The sequence below is a fragment of the Coregonus clupeaformis genome, chromosome 20 (genome assembly GCF_020615455.1).
Source record: "Coregonus clupeaformis isolate EN_2021a chromosome 20, ASM2061545v1, whole genome shotgun sequence".
Lineage (NCBI taxonomy): Eukaryota > Metazoa > Chordata > Actinopteri > Salmoniformes > Salmonidae > Coregonus > Coregonus clupeaformis.
This window is the reverse complement of record NC_059211.1, coordinates 54,971,655-54,991,344: the sequence shown is the minus strand read 5'-3', so window position 1 is coordinate 54,991,344 and position 19,690 is coordinate 54,971,655. Positions and strand designations below refer to the sequence as shown.

At 43.8% G+C, this 19,690-nt stretch overlaps 1 protein-coding gene across 3 annotated transcripts in view; it reads right to left on the bottom strand.

The window, feature by feature from the left end:
• Positions 1–19,690, bottom strand: part of farp2 (FERM, RhoGEF and pleckstrin domain protein 2) — an 81,605-nt gene that overhangs the window by 41,589 nt on the left and 20,326 nt on the right. For all 3 annotated transcript variants that reach the window (XM_041840678.2, XM_041840680.2, XM_041840679.2), the window contains exons 3-10: positions 11,602–11,706; positions 8,946–8,988; positions 8,783–8,861; positions 6,451–6,548; positions 6,079–6,193; positions 2,910–3,057; positions 2,495–2,590; positions 1–140 (exon numbers count right to left, since the gene is read on the bottom strand). The exon at positions 1–140 is cut by the window's left edge and continues 24 nt beyond it. In XM_041840678.2, the coding sequence (XP_041696612.2) occupies positions 1–140; positions 2,495–2,590; positions 2,910–3,057; positions 6,079–6,193; positions 6,451–6,548; positions 8,783–8,861; positions 8,946–8,988; positions 11,602–11,706 (824 nt within the window). The remainder of the gene's footprint in view (positions 141–2,494; positions 2,591–2,909; positions 3,058–6,078; positions 6,194–6,450; positions 6,549–8,782; positions 8,862–8,945; positions 8,989–11,601; positions 11,707–19,690) is intronic.

The window sequence follows — 19,690 nt, the reverse complement described above, 5'->3', positions numbered from 1 at the left end:
CTAAAGAAAAGGGCTTTGGACTTGGGCTGCGGCTGATCCAAGAGGCGGAAGAATGAGTGGTGTTCCACACAGTTCTTCCAGAACACCTTACACTGGTCCCGACTGGCCATCTGGAACTCCAAGGTATCCTGATGAGGACCCTACAATTAAATTGAATACAGCTTTATTTATTTTGGGGTAAAAAACAAAAAAAAACATCAAAACAATATGTGCATTTAGTCCCCGAGGATACTTGAAAGCATGAATTTTAAAAAAACTGTTATTTACATTTACATTTTTAGTCATTTAGCAGACGCTCTTATCCAGAGCGACTTACAGGAGCAATTAGGGTTAAGTGCCTTGCTCAAGGGCACATCGACACATTTTTCACCTAGTCGGCTCGGGGATTAGAACCAGCGACCTTTCGGTTACTGGCACAACGCTCTTAACCACTAAGCTACCTGCCGCCCCACAGTGGTCCAATAAAATATTACTCATCTTGCTGTAAACATGTTCAGTGCATTCGGAAAGTATTCACACCCCTTCACTTTTTCCACATTTTGTTACGTTACAGCCTTATTCTAAAATGTATTAAATAAAATACAAATCCTCAACGATCTACACACAATACCCATAATGACAAAGCGAAAACAGGTTTAGAAATTTTTGCAAATTTATTAAAGACACAAAAAACTTGAAATACCTTATTTACATACACTACCATTCAAAAGTTTTGGGTCACTTAGAAATGTCCTTGTTTTTGAAAGAAAATCATTTTTTTTGTCCATTAAAACATCATCAAATTGATCAGAAATACAGTGTAGACATTGTTCATGTTGTAAATGGCTATTGTAGCTGGAAATGGCAGATTTTTTATGGAATATCTACATGGGCGTACAGAGGCCCATTATCAGCAACCATCAGTCCTGTGTTCCAATGGCACATTGTGTTTGCTAATCCAAGTTTATCATTTTAAAAGGCTAATTGATCATTAGAAAACCCTTTTGAAATTATGTTAGCACAGCTGAAAGGCCAGTTTTATTGCTTCTTTAAATCAGCACAACAGTTTTAAGCTGTGCTAACATAATCGCAAAAGGGTTTTCTAATGATCAATTTGCCTTTTAAAATGATAAACTTGGATTAGCAAACACAAGGTGCCATTGGAACACAGGACTGATGGTTGCTGATAATGGGCCTCTGTACGCCTATGTAGATATTCCATTTAAAAAATCAGCTGTTCCCAGCTACAATAGCCATTTACAATATTAACAATGTCTACACTGTATTTCTGATCAATTTGATGTTATTTTAATGGACAACATTTTTTGCTTTTCTTTCGGAAACAAGGACATTTCTAAGTGACCCCAAACTTTTGAACGGTAGTGTAAGTATTCAGGATCGAGGCAAAGATGAACGGAGCAAAGTACAGAGAGATCCTTGATGAAAACCTGCTCCAGAGCGCTCAGGACCTCAGACTGGGGCGAAGTTTCACCTTCCAACAGGACAACGACCCTAAGCACACAGCCAAGACAACGCAGAAGTGGCTTCGGGACAAGTCTCTGAATGTCCTTGAGTGACCCAGACAGAGCCTGGACTTGAACCCGATCCAATTTGAAGAGACCTGAAAATAGACGTGCAGCGACGCTCCCCATCCAACCTGACAGTGCTTGAGAGGATCTGCAGAGAAGAATGGGAGAAACTCCCCAAATACAGGTGTGCCAAGCTTGTAGCATCATACCCAAAAAGACTCGAGGCTGTAATCACTTTTTTTTTTCTTCCCAAAAAAAAACCCGGTTGTTTTTGCTTTGTCATCATGGGGGTATTGTGTGTAGATCCATTTTAGAATAAGGCTGTAATGTAACAAAATGTGGAAAAGTGTCTGAATACATTTTACATTTTAGTAATTTAGCAGACTCTCTTATCCACAGCGACTTACAGTTAGTGAGTGCATACATTATTTTTTTTCATTATTTTTTTTTTTCACACTGGGCCCCCGTGGGAAACGAACCCACAACCCTGGCGTTGCAAACGCCATGCTCTACCAACTGAGCTACATCCCTGCCGGCCATTCCCTCCCCTACCCTGGACGACGCTGGGCCAATTGCACTGTATATGGTTTGAACTTGGCACAGGAGTCCTACCTTCAGCCTATCGTGATAAAACACAGATCTCTTTAGATGGATTTGTAAAGACATTTCTTTTTTCTTGTACGGGTCATAGTGCAACGATAGAGGTTCACGTTCACACCCTGGATGGCCCCCAATTTGACAATTTGTGTTGAATCTGCAGATGCTACATCCATCTTTGGACTTATAAATGAATGATACAGGTAAATATCAACGTTAAAACATGGTTAAAACTATATTTTTTGATATCATGGATGGTCAGCCCTTGGAGAGCGGTTACATGTCTTCAACTCTCAGATTTTTACCAAAACACGGGGTGGCTAAAAACGCTTTATTATTTCAACTGCTGATAGCCTCCAATGTTTTCAGGAAAGAAATCCAGTACTCACATGAACCTCTGGGTATAGCTTGATCAGGAAGCGTTTCCTCTTGAAGCTCAGCTTGCGGATCTTGGACCAATTGAAGGTGTTTATTTTAGTGTTACCCTGGGAAAAAATGAGACCGAAGACAAAAATCTGAAACCTGATATGAGGCCTCGGGGTGTGTGTGTGTGTGTGTGTGTGTGTGTGTGTGTGTGTGCCTGTATGTGTGCGCGTGCGTGCCTGTGTGTGTATGCCTGTGTGTGTATGCCTGTGTGTGTATGCCTGTGCGCGCGTGTGTGTGTGTATGCCTGTGTGTGCGTGTGCCTGTGAGTGCGTGTGCGTGTGCCCCTGTATGTGTAAGTATGTGTGCCTGTATGTGTAAGTGTGTGTGCCTGTGTGTGTGTGTATGTGCGTGTGTATTAGCAGTAGAACTACCCCTCACCTGGAAGACCTGCAGGCCTATGTGAGCCACGGACAGGTTGATCTTAGTTCCCTCACGGTCGGCTGCAGGGTGGAACCGGACGCCGTACATCTCCAGTTTACGGGCGATCTCCAGAACCTGGAAGTCTGAGTCGGCTGGAGTCTGCCCGCTAGGGGGAGAGAGACGGGGGGAGTTTAAATCCGTTCACTTCAGGAAGATCGTCTTTGCAATGATGGTATGGAACCTTGGCTCAGAACTCTGGTTCACTTTACTGGCCTTATTCATGAATTTGTCTGAAATGAGTGGAGAGCCATGAGTGAAGGTGTGAGTAAACTGAATATTTAACAGTCTACTGGGTATTAAAACCTATAGAAAGATCAGAGAGAATGGCTGGCTGGCTGGCTGAACTTACACATGGCTGACGTGTCAACATGGGATGTGGTGATTCTCCTGAGAAGAGGAGAGTCACTCTAGGAATAAAACACAACGACTGTAAATCCCCCGAAAGCTCCTCTCCCAGCCCTAACCTCTTAAAGGACTTCAAATCAAAACATGTCAAAATGTTTGACTCACAACATGTTGGAGGAGGAAATCCATCCAACCGCCAATCTGAATGTTTTCTAGTGGAGTGAACGCGTGCGTATCCAGACTAAATCGTGATGCTCGTCTTTGGTTAGTAGGGTGGCAGTATGCCAGATCATCACCCAGCATTCTAATTTTGTTCATCCTTTAAGCTGTGAAATCTCCTTATGCCACTCCCTCCCCCCTCCCTTGTTCCATGCCCTCCTCTCCTCTCCTGCCCTCCCCTCATCTACTCTTCCCTTACCCTCCTCCCCGCCGTCTGGCTAATCAAATAGCCTGGCCTGAGCTGAGGAGGATTATATCAGGGTGCTAGGGAGGAGGCTAGGAGGATTAGATCAGGGTGCTAGGGAGGAAGCTTCCTCCCCAACAGTAACAACCAGAGCTTCCTCCCCAACAGTAACAGCCAGAGCTTCCTCCCCAACAGTAACAACCAGAGCTTCCTCCCCAACAGTAACAACCAGAGCTTCCTCCCCAACATTAACAACCAGAGGGGGAGGTTTTCCATTATCCATTTAGAAATTCATAAAATTGGCGACAGCCTGTATACCCTCCCACCTATCGGTTTGACGTCTCAAGCAGCCCGCGGAAGCCAGCATGGATAGAAAGCAAGAATTGATTTGCCACGTTCTAATAATTCTCATGTGCCAACGTATCGCCAAAGCCTGTGCCATGGTGAAGATTTGGATGGTGAAACTCGCGTCCAGCCAACCAGAAAAGCAAGTCGAAGCAATAAATGTCTATTATCGAAAAGAATTGATTTGGCAAGCAGTACGCATTTAGAATTAAAATGTGGAGTGGTAGCTTTATATAGTTACGTGATGACATCATGTGCCCCACATAACTTCCAAATTATTCAGCAATCATAATAATATTCGAAAAACACCGTTTCCACCATCATTTGTCGCAATACAGCAAGTTAGACCCCTCTGTCACACGGATAACATTTTGGTTGAACTTGTAGAAAATGTCTCCTATATCTGCCGTTTTCATTACACGTCGCAATGAACCAGGTCGATAGAAACCTGGCTATCGGCACTCTGAGGAAAGGAGAGGCAGGGTGCGTTCCAAACACCATATTCCCTTTATAGTGCACTACCCTTTGACCAGGGCCCATTTGGGACGCAACCCCAGTCTATAGAAAAGGAGTGGAAAGCCACTAGCAGCCCATGGAGGGCGTTTGAACAGGCTGAAATGTGGGAAAAGGCCAGTGAGCTAAAAAAAACAAAAAAAAAACACCCAGATTACCACGAATAGAAAATTTGAATTCTGAACAGCTGCCAGACTCAACTCCTCCCAGAGACGGTCACATTTAGTTGTCTATTGACTACATGGCTGATGTGCGAATTTTAAGTGTCTGTGTCAGCTTTTGTCCAGTAGAAATCTCTTTGAGATAATGTTCCTTTTTAGGTAAAAAATTAAAACGCAGGTTTATGCGTATCCAATAAACCCTGTTGTAATCTTATTATCAAGCTATTCAAAACAATTTAGCGCTGCCTGAAACAATTGTAAAAAAAAAACTAAACAAAAAACGTTAAAGTCTATGTCAAAGACTACCGCGGAACATTAGCTTAAAAACAACAATATGTTCAGTACTGGAGGCGAATCAGACAAATCTGCAGCTGCTAAAACAAATGCATCTTAGGTTCAGCTTCATTGTGTGACGTCATTCCAAGCAGCAAAGCATTGGAATGGTTCATCAAGTTCAAGCTGCAGATCGTCGCAGTGTTAGACGCTGCGTTCCAAATGGCACCCTATTCCCTACAGGGCTCTGGTCAAAAGTAGTGCACCGTGTTGGGAATAGGGGTGCCTTTCGGGACTGAAACCGCGTTAAACTGAAGGCACGGATACCATCATGCCACATTCATGGTTCATCCAGCGGAAAATTCCAGAAAACATTGGCGTTAAAAACACAGAACACTGGCTTCCACCCTGAAACACGCAGCACACTACAGACAGAGGCTTCGTCCCAAATGGCACCCTATATAGTGCACTACTTTTGACCAGGGGAATGTAGGGAAAAGGGTGCCATTTGAGACCCTGACAGATAAACACTGGTTACTGAGGAGGACTGGCATGTACCCGTTAGAAAAAAGGTCTTAGAAGAAAACTGTAACTAACGACGTAGAGACGAAGATGGTTTTCATACTCATGCTTCAAGGAGGTAATTTGTGTTGTGAAGTGTTGAAGGTAATCAAAATGGACCTTCATATCCTCTCAAAACATTGGAAAGCGACAAGAAACATATCCGTGTAGTCATCAGTACAACATTGAAAATGGGACTACCTTATAGCATGGAGCGAAATGAACATGGACTGAGTATGCAGTACAGAGAAAGCCTGGTCCCAGATCTGTTTGCGTCATCTTGCCAACTCATCGTCATGCAGATAGCCATAGGAGTTGGTTATACAGTACAAACAGGTCCTGGACCAGGCTTAGGACAGAGGTGACCTCGGATTAACTGGGGTATGAGGTGAGGAGAGAACAGAAGGGAGGTAGCGACTCACAGGTGTCTACGGTATGAGGTGAGGAGAGAACAGAAGGGAGGTAGCGACTCACAGGTGTCTACGGTATGAGGTGAGGAGAGAACAGAAGGGAGGTAGCGACTCACAGGTGTCTACGGTGCAGTTCAATGATCCTCTCCTGTATCCTCTCCTGATTGGGCAGCAGCTTGTTCAGCTTCAGGAAGTCCCTGTCTGCCACGTCGTCATAGTCCCCTATCTCCGCTGTGATTGGAGGAGAGGGGGGGCGGCGTTATAATGCAGCAACGTAGCACCATGATAATAATCCACTAAAAAAAGGTAACCAAATCACATTTATCCATTGTCAATATAACGTGTATATAATGCAGCTATTACGGCTGTTCATTTGGTAACGCTTTATTGGAAGGGTAGCCTTTATAAGCGCAGACTTCATAACACATTCATAAAATCAGTACATACACATTTATCTATTACACCAGCGAAAAGCTAGTCACATTTACATTGAAGGAGGTGTGAGGCCAACAGGGCAGCAGTGTTCTCTGTACAGCTCAACCTGCCATCTATCAGATCTCTCTTCATCTGGAGGGACAACAGGTACCTGGGGAAACATACAGGGCTTCAGTTTATGGTGCTTTTCAATATGGATACCGGTGTTACACCGATGTCTACACTTTGGTGTACAGGAGAAATTGCGTTTCCATATCTAGGGCCAACAGGTACTTGGAAATGAAACACAGGACTTTAGTGACACAGTTACAGTGCATTCGAAAAGTATTCAGACCCCTTCACTTTTTCCACATTTTGTTATGTTACAGCCTTATTCTAAAATTGATTAAATAAACTTTTGCCCTCAATCTACACACAATAACCCATAATGACAAAGCTAAAACAAGTTTTTTAGAAATGTTTGCAAAAGTATTAAAAATAAAAATCTGACCCTTTGCTATGAGACTCAATTGAGCTCAGGTGCATCCTGTTTCCATTGATCATCCTTGAGATGTTCCTACAACTTGATTGGAGTCCACCTGTGGTAGATTGATTGGACATGATTTGGAAAGGCACACACCTGTCTATATAAAGGTCCCACAGTTGACAGTGCATGTCAAAGCAAAAACCAAGCCATGAGGTCGAAGGAATTGTCCGTACAACGAGACAGGATTGTGTCGAGGCACAGATCTGGGGAAGGGTACCAAAAAATTTCTGCAGCATTGTAGGACCCCAAGAACACAGTGACCGCCATCATTCTTAAATGGAAGAAGTTTGGCACCACCAAGACTCTTCCTAGAGCTGGCCGCCCGGCCAAACTGAGCAATCAGGTGGAGAAGGGCCTTAGTCAGGGAGGTGACCAAGGACCCGATGATCACTCGGACAGAGCTCCAGAGTTCCTCTGTGGAGATGGGACAACCATCTCTGCAGCACTCCACCAATCAGGCCTTTATGGTAGAGTGGCCAGATGGAAGCCACTCCTCCGTAAAAGGCACATGACAGCTAGCTTTGAGTTTGCCAAAAGGCACCTAAAGGACTCTCAGACCATGAGAAACAAGATCCTCTGGTCTGATGAAACCAAGATTGAATTCTTTGGCCTGAATGCCAAGTGTCACGTCTGGAGGAAACCTGGCACCATCTCTATGGTGAAGCATGGTGGTGGCAGCATCATGCTGTGGGGATGTTTTTCAGCGGCAGGGACTGGGAGACTAGTCAGGATTGAGGCAAATATGAATGGAGCAAAGTACAGAGAGATCCTTGATGAAAACCTGCTCCAGAGCTCTCAGGACCTCAGACTGGGGCGAATGTTCACCTTCCAACAGGACAACGACCCTAAGCACACAGCCAAGACAATGCAGAAGTGGCTTTGGGACAAGTCTCTGAATGTCCTTGAGTGGCCCAGCCAGAACCCAGACTTGAACCCGATCCAACATCTCTGGAGAGACCTGAAAATAGCTGTGCAGCAACGCTCCCCATCCAACCTGACAGAGCTTGAGAGGATCTGCAGAGAAGAATGGGAGAAACTCCCCAAATACAGGTGTGCCAAGCTTGTAGCGTCATACCCAAGGAGACTCGAGGCTGTAATCGCTGCCAAAGGTGCTTCAACAAAGTACTGAAGGGTCTGTAGACTTATATAAATGTCATTTCAGTTGTTTGTTTTGCAAAATTTTATAAAAACCTGGTTTTTGCTTTGTCATTATGGGGTATCGTGTGTAGATTGATGAGGGGGAAAAAACAATTTAATCAATTTTAGAATAAGGCTGTAACGTTACAAAATGTGGAAAAAGTGAAGGGGTCTGAATACTTTCCAAATGCACATGGGGAAACAGTCGGACTTTAGTTTAGTGTACATCTGGTCATCCGTCTCTTACATAATAACAATGCCAGCTTGTCAGAGGCAGTGTCATCAGCTTATCAAAATAATGACTGAGAACAATTCAATCTTAAATGACAGCTGTCCTGTTAACGTCTACTGCGACTACGGCACAGAGAGGAAAGACTGAGGGTGTGTCCCCAAATGGCACCATATTCCCTATATAGTGCACTACTTTTGACCAAAAAGTAGTACACTAAAATAAAAGTGCCATTTGAGACGCAGCAGAGAGTGAGGGACAGCAGAGAGTGAGGGACAGCAGAGAGTGAGGGACAGCAGAGAGTGAGGGACAGCAGAGAGTGAGGGACAGCAGAGAGTGAGGGACAGCAGAGAGTGAGGGACAGCAGAGAGTGAGGGACAGCAGAGAGTGAGGGACAGCAGAGAGTGAGGGACAGCAGAGAGTGAGGGACAGCAGAGAGTGAGGGACAGCAGAGAGTGAGGGACAGCAGAGAGTGAGGGACAGCCAGACCGACCTAGTGTACTCTTCCTGTAGCTGACCAGGGTCTGGGGGAAAGAACTTCACTGAAAGCCTGAAGAGGGTGTTCATGGGTCCTGAAACAAACAAACAAGACGTAAACTTAAAACAATACTCCAATTCTGTTGTGGTAGAAATGCTCCATGTCTGTGTGGACTTACTCTTCACTTGGTTCACTACGAGCTTCGTGGGTTCCAACCAAACCTGAAAAAAACAAAAAAAAGTTAAATTATGAGGAGCCTTGAAATCATTATTTAAAAAGGAACGCTTGAGATCTTTAGACACACATACTCCCTTCCTCTCTGCTCTGTTTGTGGCTAGTGGTCCAAGAGATGGTACTGTCCAACAGTCATAATTCAGGCGTGATGGGACCACAGCTATGTAGATGGCTGCCTTGGTGACAGTGGTGGACGCTGTGAGTGACAGTTAAGGGGTTGGGGGGGGTGGGTTGGGGGCATTTGAGGGTTGGCTCCATGGCCACATTGACCCTGCTCCCACCCTCCACCTTAAAATCACACCTGGGCCTGATCGAGAGAGGAATGTACCTTCTATTCCCACCTCCTCTCTATATAAAGGATGCAGGACAGCATGAGTCCAGTGTCGTTCAGTGTGAAAATGTATGCACTCACTAACTGTAAGTCACTCTGGATAAGAGCGTCTGCTAAAATGACAACAACAAAAAAGACAACAGCCACCTGGATGACCTTTGACCTTAGTGAGGAAAGGACATCAGCAACATATGGGAAAGCATTCCAGTTGAAAGATCACTTTCAAATTGTTGAAGGTCTAAACCAGGGATGGGCAACTGGTGGCCTCCCCTTTGTGTGTGTGTACACAGTACCAGTCAAAAGTTTGGACACACCTACTCATTCAAGGGTTTTTCTTTATTTTTACTATTTTCTGCATTGTAGAATAATAGTGAAGACATCAAAACTATGAAATAACAAACATGGAATCATGTAGTAACTAAAAAGTGTTAAACAAATCAAAATATATTTTATACTTGAGATTCTTCAAATAGCCACCATTTGCCTTGATGACAGCTTTGCACACTCTTGGCATTCTATCATTCTATTTGTTTAACACTTTTTTGGTTACTACATGATTCCATATGTGTTATTTCATAGTTTTGATGTCTTCACTATTATTCTACAATGTAAAAAAAATTAAAAAAAAATTACTATAAAAACCCTTGAATGAGTAGGTGTCCAAACTTTTGCCTGGTAGTGTATATGAACTCAGTCGGCGTCTCAACTTACTGTTGAGAGTTAGAATAGTAGAATACACAAGGTGCAATTTTAAAAAAATGTGGTTGTCCATCACCAGTTATTCTCTTATGTCAGTCAGTCACTTAATTAGCCCATGTCAGCTAATTTGTTTAGATTGGTAAATTAGTCTAGCGGCAAGCTATCTAAACCTGTAGTAAGCGTGGTCAAACTACCGACCAGGATGGGGCCCATTGCAAACATTTGCCTCCACCCTATAGCAAAATGTGTAAAACTGCAGGAAATGAGTTCTAGAATTGCAAAAACCGTCTCTCCGCCCCATGGCAAAATGTGTAGAATTGCAGGAAATTCTCTTTAAAACTTAAAATTGTTTCTCTTCACTGTCACGAGGGGGGCATTGATGTGGGTACGTAGACCCACAAGCCACTACGTACCCTCATGATGACTTCTATTTTTTGTGTGTGGCCCCCACCCCCCCCATCAAAGTTGCCCATCCCTGGTCTACAGGACTATGGCGTCTCCATCTCTACACGACTATGGCGTCTCCATCTCTACACGACTATGGCGTCTCCATCTCTACACGACTATGGCGTCTCCATCTCTACACGACTATGGCGTCTCCATCTCTACACGACTATGGCGTCTCCATCTCTACACGACTATGGCGTCTCCATCTCTACACGACTATGGCGTCTCCATCTCTACACGACTATGGCGTCTCCATCTCTACACGACTATGGCGTCTCCATCTCTACAGGACTATGGCGTCTCCATCTCTACAGGACTATGGCGTCTCCATCTCTACAGGACTATGGCGTCTCCATCTCTACAGGACTATGGCGTCTCCATCTCTACACGACTATGGCGTCTCCATCTCTACACGACTATGGCGTCTCCATCTCTACACGACTATGGCGTCTCCATCTCTACACGACTATGGCGTCTCCATCTCTACACGACTATGGCGTCTCCATCTCTACACGACTATGGCGTCTCCATCTCTACACGACTATAGCGTTATCGATTCAGATTGAGTGCACTTCAATTGCTATGGTCTCCATGACAATACTCCTTTCGCAAATCTGACAGCAGGTCAGAACAGATGTGTACTGGGTGATAAGGTTTTTTTTTATTATTAAGGAAGTTGGCTTTTAGATTGCCTTAACTGTGATCCGACTGAACCTCCGACCTCTCCTGGACAGACCACAGGATGGATCCAGTGAACCTCGCAGGCATCTGAAAACGTCCCCGGGTCCGTCCTCTTTGAACTAGCCCTCCTAACGGTCTCCCATGTGTCACTGATTCCTTTTAGACAGGTTTTTTTTATACCACGTCCAGACCATTTTTATTTATGTTTCAACAACATCCGGTTCTTAACGTTTTTATTTGGGTGCTTTTACGACAAGTTTAAACCAATACACTGCAGAGCGAGGAGATGCGATGTGTCTAAAGTCTAGAGAGCAGCTGAGAAAATACCACCTTTTAAAACTCCAAAAGGATCCTCTAGGATCTTCCCTTCTTTACAGAATAATCAAAACAGATATTTTCCCAGTGAACTCGTTCATCAAGTCATAGTTAGTGGAGTACCTACCCAGTTCATCTGCATGTTCTGGAACTCCAGGCCAAAGTAATCGCTCTCCATTAGGTTGCTCCTCCGGAACACGTCGGCGAGAAGAGTCTGTCCGTTAGCTCTGGACTACAGGAGACAGAGAGAGGGGGGAGAGCACGTCACCACTTTGTGAGAATAAATATTTTATGACATGAAAAATGCAGACTATCCCTGTCTAGATTTACAGTACCTTGTCTGAACACAAATAGTGGTCAATTGTTCACAAGTCAGTGATAAAAAATAAAAAAAATAAAGAATTTCTAGTGTTCTCTAATAACTAACCTGCACTCAACATACCACACAAATTATTAAAGGTAATTCAGTCCGAATAGGACAAAGGCAGTCATTCAGGTTACATAACGTCATTCACATTTGAGTCAATCTGTTATAAGGATTGAACACAGTTGAGGTGAGTGTCTGTGGAATCTGTCAATGACCCACTGTCTGTCTGATAGCAGTACCAGCGGCCTGAATGTCTGTACCAGTGGCCGCTGGCCATGGGAAGTCGTTTGCTTGAGTTGTGTGTCAACAAATAACAGATAGGTTGTCATACATAGAAGAGAAAGAATCACCAAACTAACAGGCCCTTCCCTGGACCTGAACTGAGTACTGTAAATTCACATGGGAGGGTAATGGAAAGAAACTCTCCCTGTCCTTCAGCTTACCTTCGCAACGCTGTTGGGTTTGTTTTCACTAAGTGCAGCACTAATTACTATGTACCAGGAATAGGCTTGGGCGGTAGACCGTGTATACTGTGGTATTTTGAGCAGGAATGGTATGAAAATCTGGATACTGCCCAACCCTAACCAGGAACATACTGCAGTTGGGGTTTGGAATCCTAGCCCCGTGACCTCCATAGAAAATGATAGTGTGAGACATCTGGTTGTAATGTAAAATTGTATTTTTAAAAACCTTATAAAAAATAAAAAAAGGTCTGGTTTGCGTTGGCTACACGACCATTACATCGCTCTGTTTCTACAAAGACTAGGGAGATAATGGAAGTAGCCTTTTTTTAAAGACATGCTCCAGTGATTTTTGAACTTTTCCTGTTGAAAAGCAATATCCCAAGTATAAATACAGTAAAGTAAACACACGAAAGCCCTTGTCCAGCTCGTTCCACGGAGGGCCGAGCGTCTGCAGGTTTTCCCTCCTCCCTTGTAATTGATTGAGGAATTAAGGTCAGTGATTAATAAGGAACTCCCCTCACCTGGTTGTCTAGGTCTTAAGGTCACTGATTAGTAAAGGAACTCCCCTCACCTGGTTGTCTAGGTCTTAAGGTCACTGATTAGTAAAGGAACTCCCCTCACCTGGTTGTCTAGGTCTTAAGGTCACTGATTAGTAAAGGAACTCCCCTCACCTGGTTGTCTAGGTCTTAAGGTCACTGATTAGTAAAGGAACTCCCCTCACCTGGTTGTCTAGGTCTTAAGGTCACTGATTAGTAAAGGAACTCCCCTCCCCTGGTTGTCTAGGTCTTAAGGTCACTGATTAGTAAGGAACTCCCCTCACCTGGTTGTCTAGGTCTTAAGGTCACTGATTAGTAAGGAACTCCCCTCACCTGGTTGTCTAGGTCGTCATTGAAAGGAGAAACAAGCAGACACTAGGCCAGGGTTCTTAAATTCCGGTCCTGGAGAGCCGAAACACTGTTTTTTTATTTCTACTTGGTAGTTAATTGCATTCACCTGGTGTCCCAGGTCTGAATTAGCCCCTGATTAGAAGGAGAGGATGAAAAACAGAGGTGTTTCGGCCCTCCAGGACCGGATTTGAAGAACCCTGCACTAAAGGGTCAAAAAATATGTTTTGAGCAAAATCGTTTTTTTTTAAAGAAAACTTCAAGGAGTAGGGCATTCAAGGAGTTGGTCTGATGAGTATTAATGATGGCATCAGCCCCCCCCATTAAAATGACATCCAGATATATAAAGCCAGTGCTACACTACCTGCCTCCAGGTAATCCAGAATTTGAATATGAAAAATGGGACAATTGACTTCATAACCGTCGACGGGGAGTTAATTTAACGTTAACCCTAATCAAAAAACAACAAGTCTTCGTTACCCACTTTGATCAGAGGAGGAGAAGGAAGAGGCTTCCAGAACCCCAGCGTGTGTTCCTCATAAACCTTGTAAAAGGAACGTTGAAGAGAAAGCGGGAAGGCTTTGGGTGTAAATAAAATCCTCTCCTCTCCTGCCTGGGAGACACAGCGCCATCTCCCACAATCACAAGTGGGACGTAGTCAGAAGCAGTGTCCCCAAACGGCACTAATTCCCTATTTAGTGCACCACTTTTGACCAGGGCCCATAGGGAAACACATTCCTTATAGACAAGATAGAGAGCCATGTGAAAGACATTCCTTATAGACAAGCAGAGAGCCATGTGAAACACATTCCTTATAGACAAGCAGAGAGCCATGTGAAACACATTCCTTATAGACAAGACAGAGAGCCATGTGAAAGACATTCCTTATAGACAAGCAGAGAGCCATGTGAAAGACATTCCTTATAGACAAGACAGAGAGCCATGTGAAACACATTCCCTTATAGACAGACAGAGAGCCATGTGAAAGACATTCCTTATAGACAAGCAGAGAGCCATGTGAAACACATTCCTTATAGACAAGACAGAGAGCCATGTGAAAGACATTCCTTATAGACAAGCAGAGAGCCATGTGAAAGACATTCCTTATAGACAAGACAGAGAGCCATGTGAAAGACATTCCTTATAGACAAGACAGAGAGCCATGTGAAAGACATTCCTTATAGACAAGACAGAGAGCCATGTGAAAGACATTCCTTATAGACAAGCAGAGAGCCATGTGAAAGACATTCCTTATAGACAAGCAGAGAGCCATGTGAAAGACATTCCTTATAGACAAGCAGAGAGCCATGTGAAAGACATTCCTTATAGACAAGCAGAGAGCCATGTGAAAGACATTCCTTATAGACAAGACAGAGAGCCATGTGAAAGACATTCCTTATAGACAAGCAGAGAGCCATGTGAAAGACATTCCTTATAGACAAGCAGAGAGCCATGAAAGACATTCCTTATAGACAAGACAGAGAGCCATGTGAAAGACATTCCCTTATAGACAAGCAGAGAGCCATGTGAAAGACATTCCTTATAGACAAGCAGAGAGCCATGTGAAAGACATTCCTTATAGACAAGCAGAGAGCCATGTGAAAGACATTCCCTTATAGACAAGCAGAGAGCCATGTGAAAGACATTCCTTATAGACAAGCAGAGAGCCATGTGAAAGACATTCCTTATAGACAAGACAGAGAGCCATGTGAAAGACATTCCTTATAGACAAGCAGAGAGCCATGTGAAAGACATTCCTTATAGACAAGCAGAGAGCCATGTGAAAGACATTCCTTATAGACAAGCAGAGAGCCATGTGAAAGACATTCCTTATAGACAAGCAGAGAGCCATGTGAAAGACATTCCTTATAGACAAGCAGAGAGCCATGTGAAAGACATTCCTTATAGACAAGCAGAGAGCCATGTGAAAGACATTCCTTATAGACAAGCAGAGAGCCATGTGTAAGAGCCTGAAGTAGTTTTAGAATCCAGCATGAGGGAGAAGCAAGGAGAATATAAGACTTCACAGGAGAATTTACACTCAAACACATTTCCAAAACGGAGAATGAGTTAGCATTGAGCAACCACAATTAGTGCGCCTCTCCTCTGGGCAACTGAGTTACCACACTCAAAACAGCTGTCTAGCTCCTAACACTAGTCAGAGATTTCCCACAAACACACTAGTTATAGGAAGTTATTTTCACTCACTCAGATCTTTGACTCATTCAGTCAAAATAACAAAATGTTGACTAATTTTGTTCATTTGAGTCAGTAATGCCCAGAGCACGCAAGACCCCTTACCCGCGAACGATGAACTGAAATTTTTTTCCCCTCATCACTAGTGATAAGCACAATATCGTTTGAACTGCAGCCCCCTCCCCAAACGATTCATTTTGAGTTTGATGAGCAGAGTTATGTTTTGCTTCTACAAAAAACTGTGTCCATGATAACATTCAATCATCAATAAATTATATTCATTCTTGCACCATGTGATAAATCATCATTTCTAAAGATGTATTTTTCTCCTCTATGCTGCCTGATCTATTATCCTGCGTGGATAAATGACAGACAGTTGTTGGTCGACGCACGTCTGGAGCCGCTGAGCGTGTATAAAACCTGCTGTAGGACTCATTGCGGCCAGCAGGTCAAAAACAAACCACCAAAATGAACGAGTCACTCACAAAAAAATACTAAAGCACAAAGTGAGTCAGTAAAAAAAGAGTTGTTCAAAATTAACTAAATTGTTTGTGAACTGCACATCACTAAAAACACAAATCGTGTTGTCCCTTAGACTCCAGGAAGTCTCCAAACTATCCTTTAAAAACGTTTCATAAAATAATATTAGTCTGAGGGGGTCTTCTACTACACAATATATATTTATTCAAGGGGTCTAAAATGCCAACATTCCCTGCAGCCAGGTGAAAATGAAATTTAAAAAAAGTAGGGAGGGTGTTACAAATGTCAAATCTCACCTAATCTATTGAGGAAGGAGTCCAATACTATCAACACTGTTTACTGTAGGTGTAAAACAGACTGGAAATAGTACCTACACCACCTGTGAGTGGGAAACACCCTAGCCCTAGCTATATGACCAGCTGGCCAAAGACTGTTTGTCAGCCGATAACAGTGGGATGGTTAGCTAGCTAGCGCTAAAAATCAGGATCAGGGGAAGCGATTAGGTGTACCTGCCGGCCTTCCCTGACCCCAAATGTTACTACATGTAATGCTACAGTCTCACACAAATGCTAGGCTAACGCCGCCATCAGAACCCCAAGGGGTGCACCTTTTGGTTTTTTGCTATATCACTACACAGCTGATTCAAAATTAAATCAAAGCTTGATGATTAGTTGATTATATGAAAAATCAGCTGTGCAGTGTTAAGGCAAAAACCAAAAAATGTGCATCCCTTGGGGTCCCGAGGACCGAGTTTGGGAAACCCTGACTTAACTACTCCAAAGCTGGGTGGTTGGTCATTAAATAGTTTTACAAAGTCATTTATATTTTATAAAATTAAAATTTAACTACTAATAAATCTTAAGGAGATTTTATCAACTTCCTCATTTAGGGACTCCTTTGGGTTCTGCCTGCACTCTCATCCTGTGAGACTTGGTGTGGTTTTGTAAACAAAACTCCCTGTTGCGTACTTTCGTAGCTAAAGTAGCTAGCTAGCTTGTTATCGGTAAATCATCATAACATTTGATAAGTCATGTCGGACTTTGGAGGTAGAAGACCATTTTTATTTCAGAGCCATATTTAATTCGGGGCAGAATTTAGGAGCACGGCGGGAGGCTGAATCGGAGGAGCAGGTAGACGAGCTACCAGGAGCAGTGGCGAGAGCTGAGGTCTGAGGGGGAGTGGTGGGGCAACTGTGGGACATGGCAACCCACGGCAAACGACAACGTGTGTTCGTGCTGCAGAGTGGGACATGTTTACATTTTACGTCATTTATCCAGAGCGACTTACAGTTAGTGAATGCATACACATTTATATATATATTTTTTTCATACTGGCCCCCCGTGGGAATCGAACCCACAACCCTGGCGTTGCAAACGCCACGCTCTACCAACATCCCTGCCGGCCATTCCCTCCCCTACCCTGGGCCAATTGTGCGCCACCCCATGGGTCTCCCGGTCGCGGCCGGTTACGACAGAGCCTGGATTCGAACCAGGATCTCTAGTGGCACAGCTAGCACTGCGATGCAGTGCCTTAGACCACTGCGCCAATCGGGAGACATGTGACTGCCATCGATTGGAGGGGGGGAGAGATGGACTGGGACGACGGAACAGAAGAGTCATGCCTTCATGTGCTGTTTGTGCCGTTAATCACAAATATCCCTCGCCGACAGGATTCAAGGAAACAGGATGTAAAATGGGCCGGTTGTAATTTACACTACGATGATTCAGCTTCACAGCCAGACATGGCCTAACCAAATTTGTCAGATTACTGTAATAAAAATGCCATTAGAACCAGTACCATCTGTTTTGTTGCCATCTACTACAAGTGATTCATTACAGTATGCCACATGCTAGTGTAGTGTATGAGATACTGATCCATTGATCTGACTGCTGTAACGTGAATACTAAAGGTCAATATAACAGATCAATAACATGTGAATACTGGAGGGAAATTGGTAAAAGCCAATAAAACATAGCATAGACCTACAGTCGTGGTCAAATGTTGAGAATGACACAAATATTAATTCACAAAGTCTGCTGCCTCAGTTGTTATGATGGCAATTTGCATCTACTCCAGAATGTTATGAAGCGTGATCAGATGAATTGCAATTAATTGCAAAGTCCCTCTTTGTCATGAAAATTAACACTGCATTTCAGCCCTGCCACAAAAGGACCAGCTGACATCATGTCAGTGATTCTCTCGTTAACACAGGTGAGAGTGTTGACGAGGACAAGGCTGGAGATCACTCTGTCATGCTGATTGAGTCAGAATAACAGACTGGAAGCTTTAAAAGGAGGGTGGTGCTTGAAATCATTGTTCTTCCTCTGTTAACCATGGTTACCTGCAAGGAAACACGTGCCGTCATCATTGCTTTGCACAAAAAGGGCTTCACAGGAAAGGATATTGCTGCTAGTAAGATTGCACCTAAATCAACCATTTATCAGATCATCAAGAACTTCAAGGAGAGAGGTTCAATTGTTGTGAAGAAGGCTTCAGGGCGCCCAAGAAAGTCCAGCAAGCGCCAGGACCGTCTCCTAAAGTTGATTCAGGTGCGGGATCGGGGCACCACCAGTGCAGAGCTTGCTCAGGAATGGCAGCAGGCAGGTGTGAGTGCATCTGCACGCACAGTGAGGCGAAGACTTTTGGAGGATGGCCTGGTGTCAAGAAGGGCAGCAAAGAAGCCACTTCTCTCCAGGAAAAACATCAGGGACAGACTGATATTCTGCAAAAGGTACAGGGATTGGACTGCTGAGGACTTGGGTAAAGTCATTTTCTCTGATGAATCCCCTTTCCGATTGTTTGGGACATCCGGAAAAAAGCTTGTCCGGAGAAGACAAGGTGAGCGCTACCATCAGTCCTGTGACAACAGTAAAGCATCCTGAGACCATTCATGTGTGGGGTTGCTTCTCAGCCAAGGGAGTGGGCTCACTCACAATTTTGCCTAAGAACACAACCATGAATAAAGAATGGTACCAACACATCCTCCGAGAGCAACTTCTCCCAACCATCCAAGAACAGTTTGGTGACGAATAATGCCTTTTCCAGCATGATGGAGCACCTTGCCATGAGGCAAAAGTGATAACTAAGTGGCTTGGGGAACAAAACAGACATTTTGGGTCCATGGCCAGGAAACTCCCCAGACCTTAATCCCATTGAGAACTTGTGGTCGATCCTCAAGAGGCGGGTGGACAAACAAAAACCCCACAAATTCTGACAAACTCCAAGCATTGATTATGCAAGAATGGGCTGCCATCAGTCAGGACGTGGCCCAGAAGTTAATTGACAGCATGCCAGGGCGGATTGCAGAGGTCTTGAAAAAGAAGGGTCAACACTGCAAATATTGACTCTTTGCATAAACTGAATGTCATTGTCAATGAAAGCCTTTGACACTTATGGAACGCTTGCAATTATACTTCAGTAAACCATAGTAACATCTGACAAAAATATCTAAAAAAAAAAAAAATACTGAAGCAGCAAACTTTGTGAAGACCAATACTTGTGTCATTCTCAAAACTTTTGACCACGACTGTACAGTGTGTAATGACATGACCATCCATGAACCGGCAAAGACAATCATTTATTTTTCACAGTTCACCGCCTGTAATGTCCCATAGACAGTATAGACAACTACTCGCATCAATAACTGTTGAAATATACAATAGACAGTATAAAGCAGGTATGCTACAGTAATATCCTACAGTTAACAGACTTCTAAAATGCTACAGATCCAGTGTGATAATGACCAGAGGGTAACAACTGATGATACATTAGTGTAGTGGGACCATGTCCATGGGGGGGGGGGGGCTATGTTGGCAGCCAGACGTG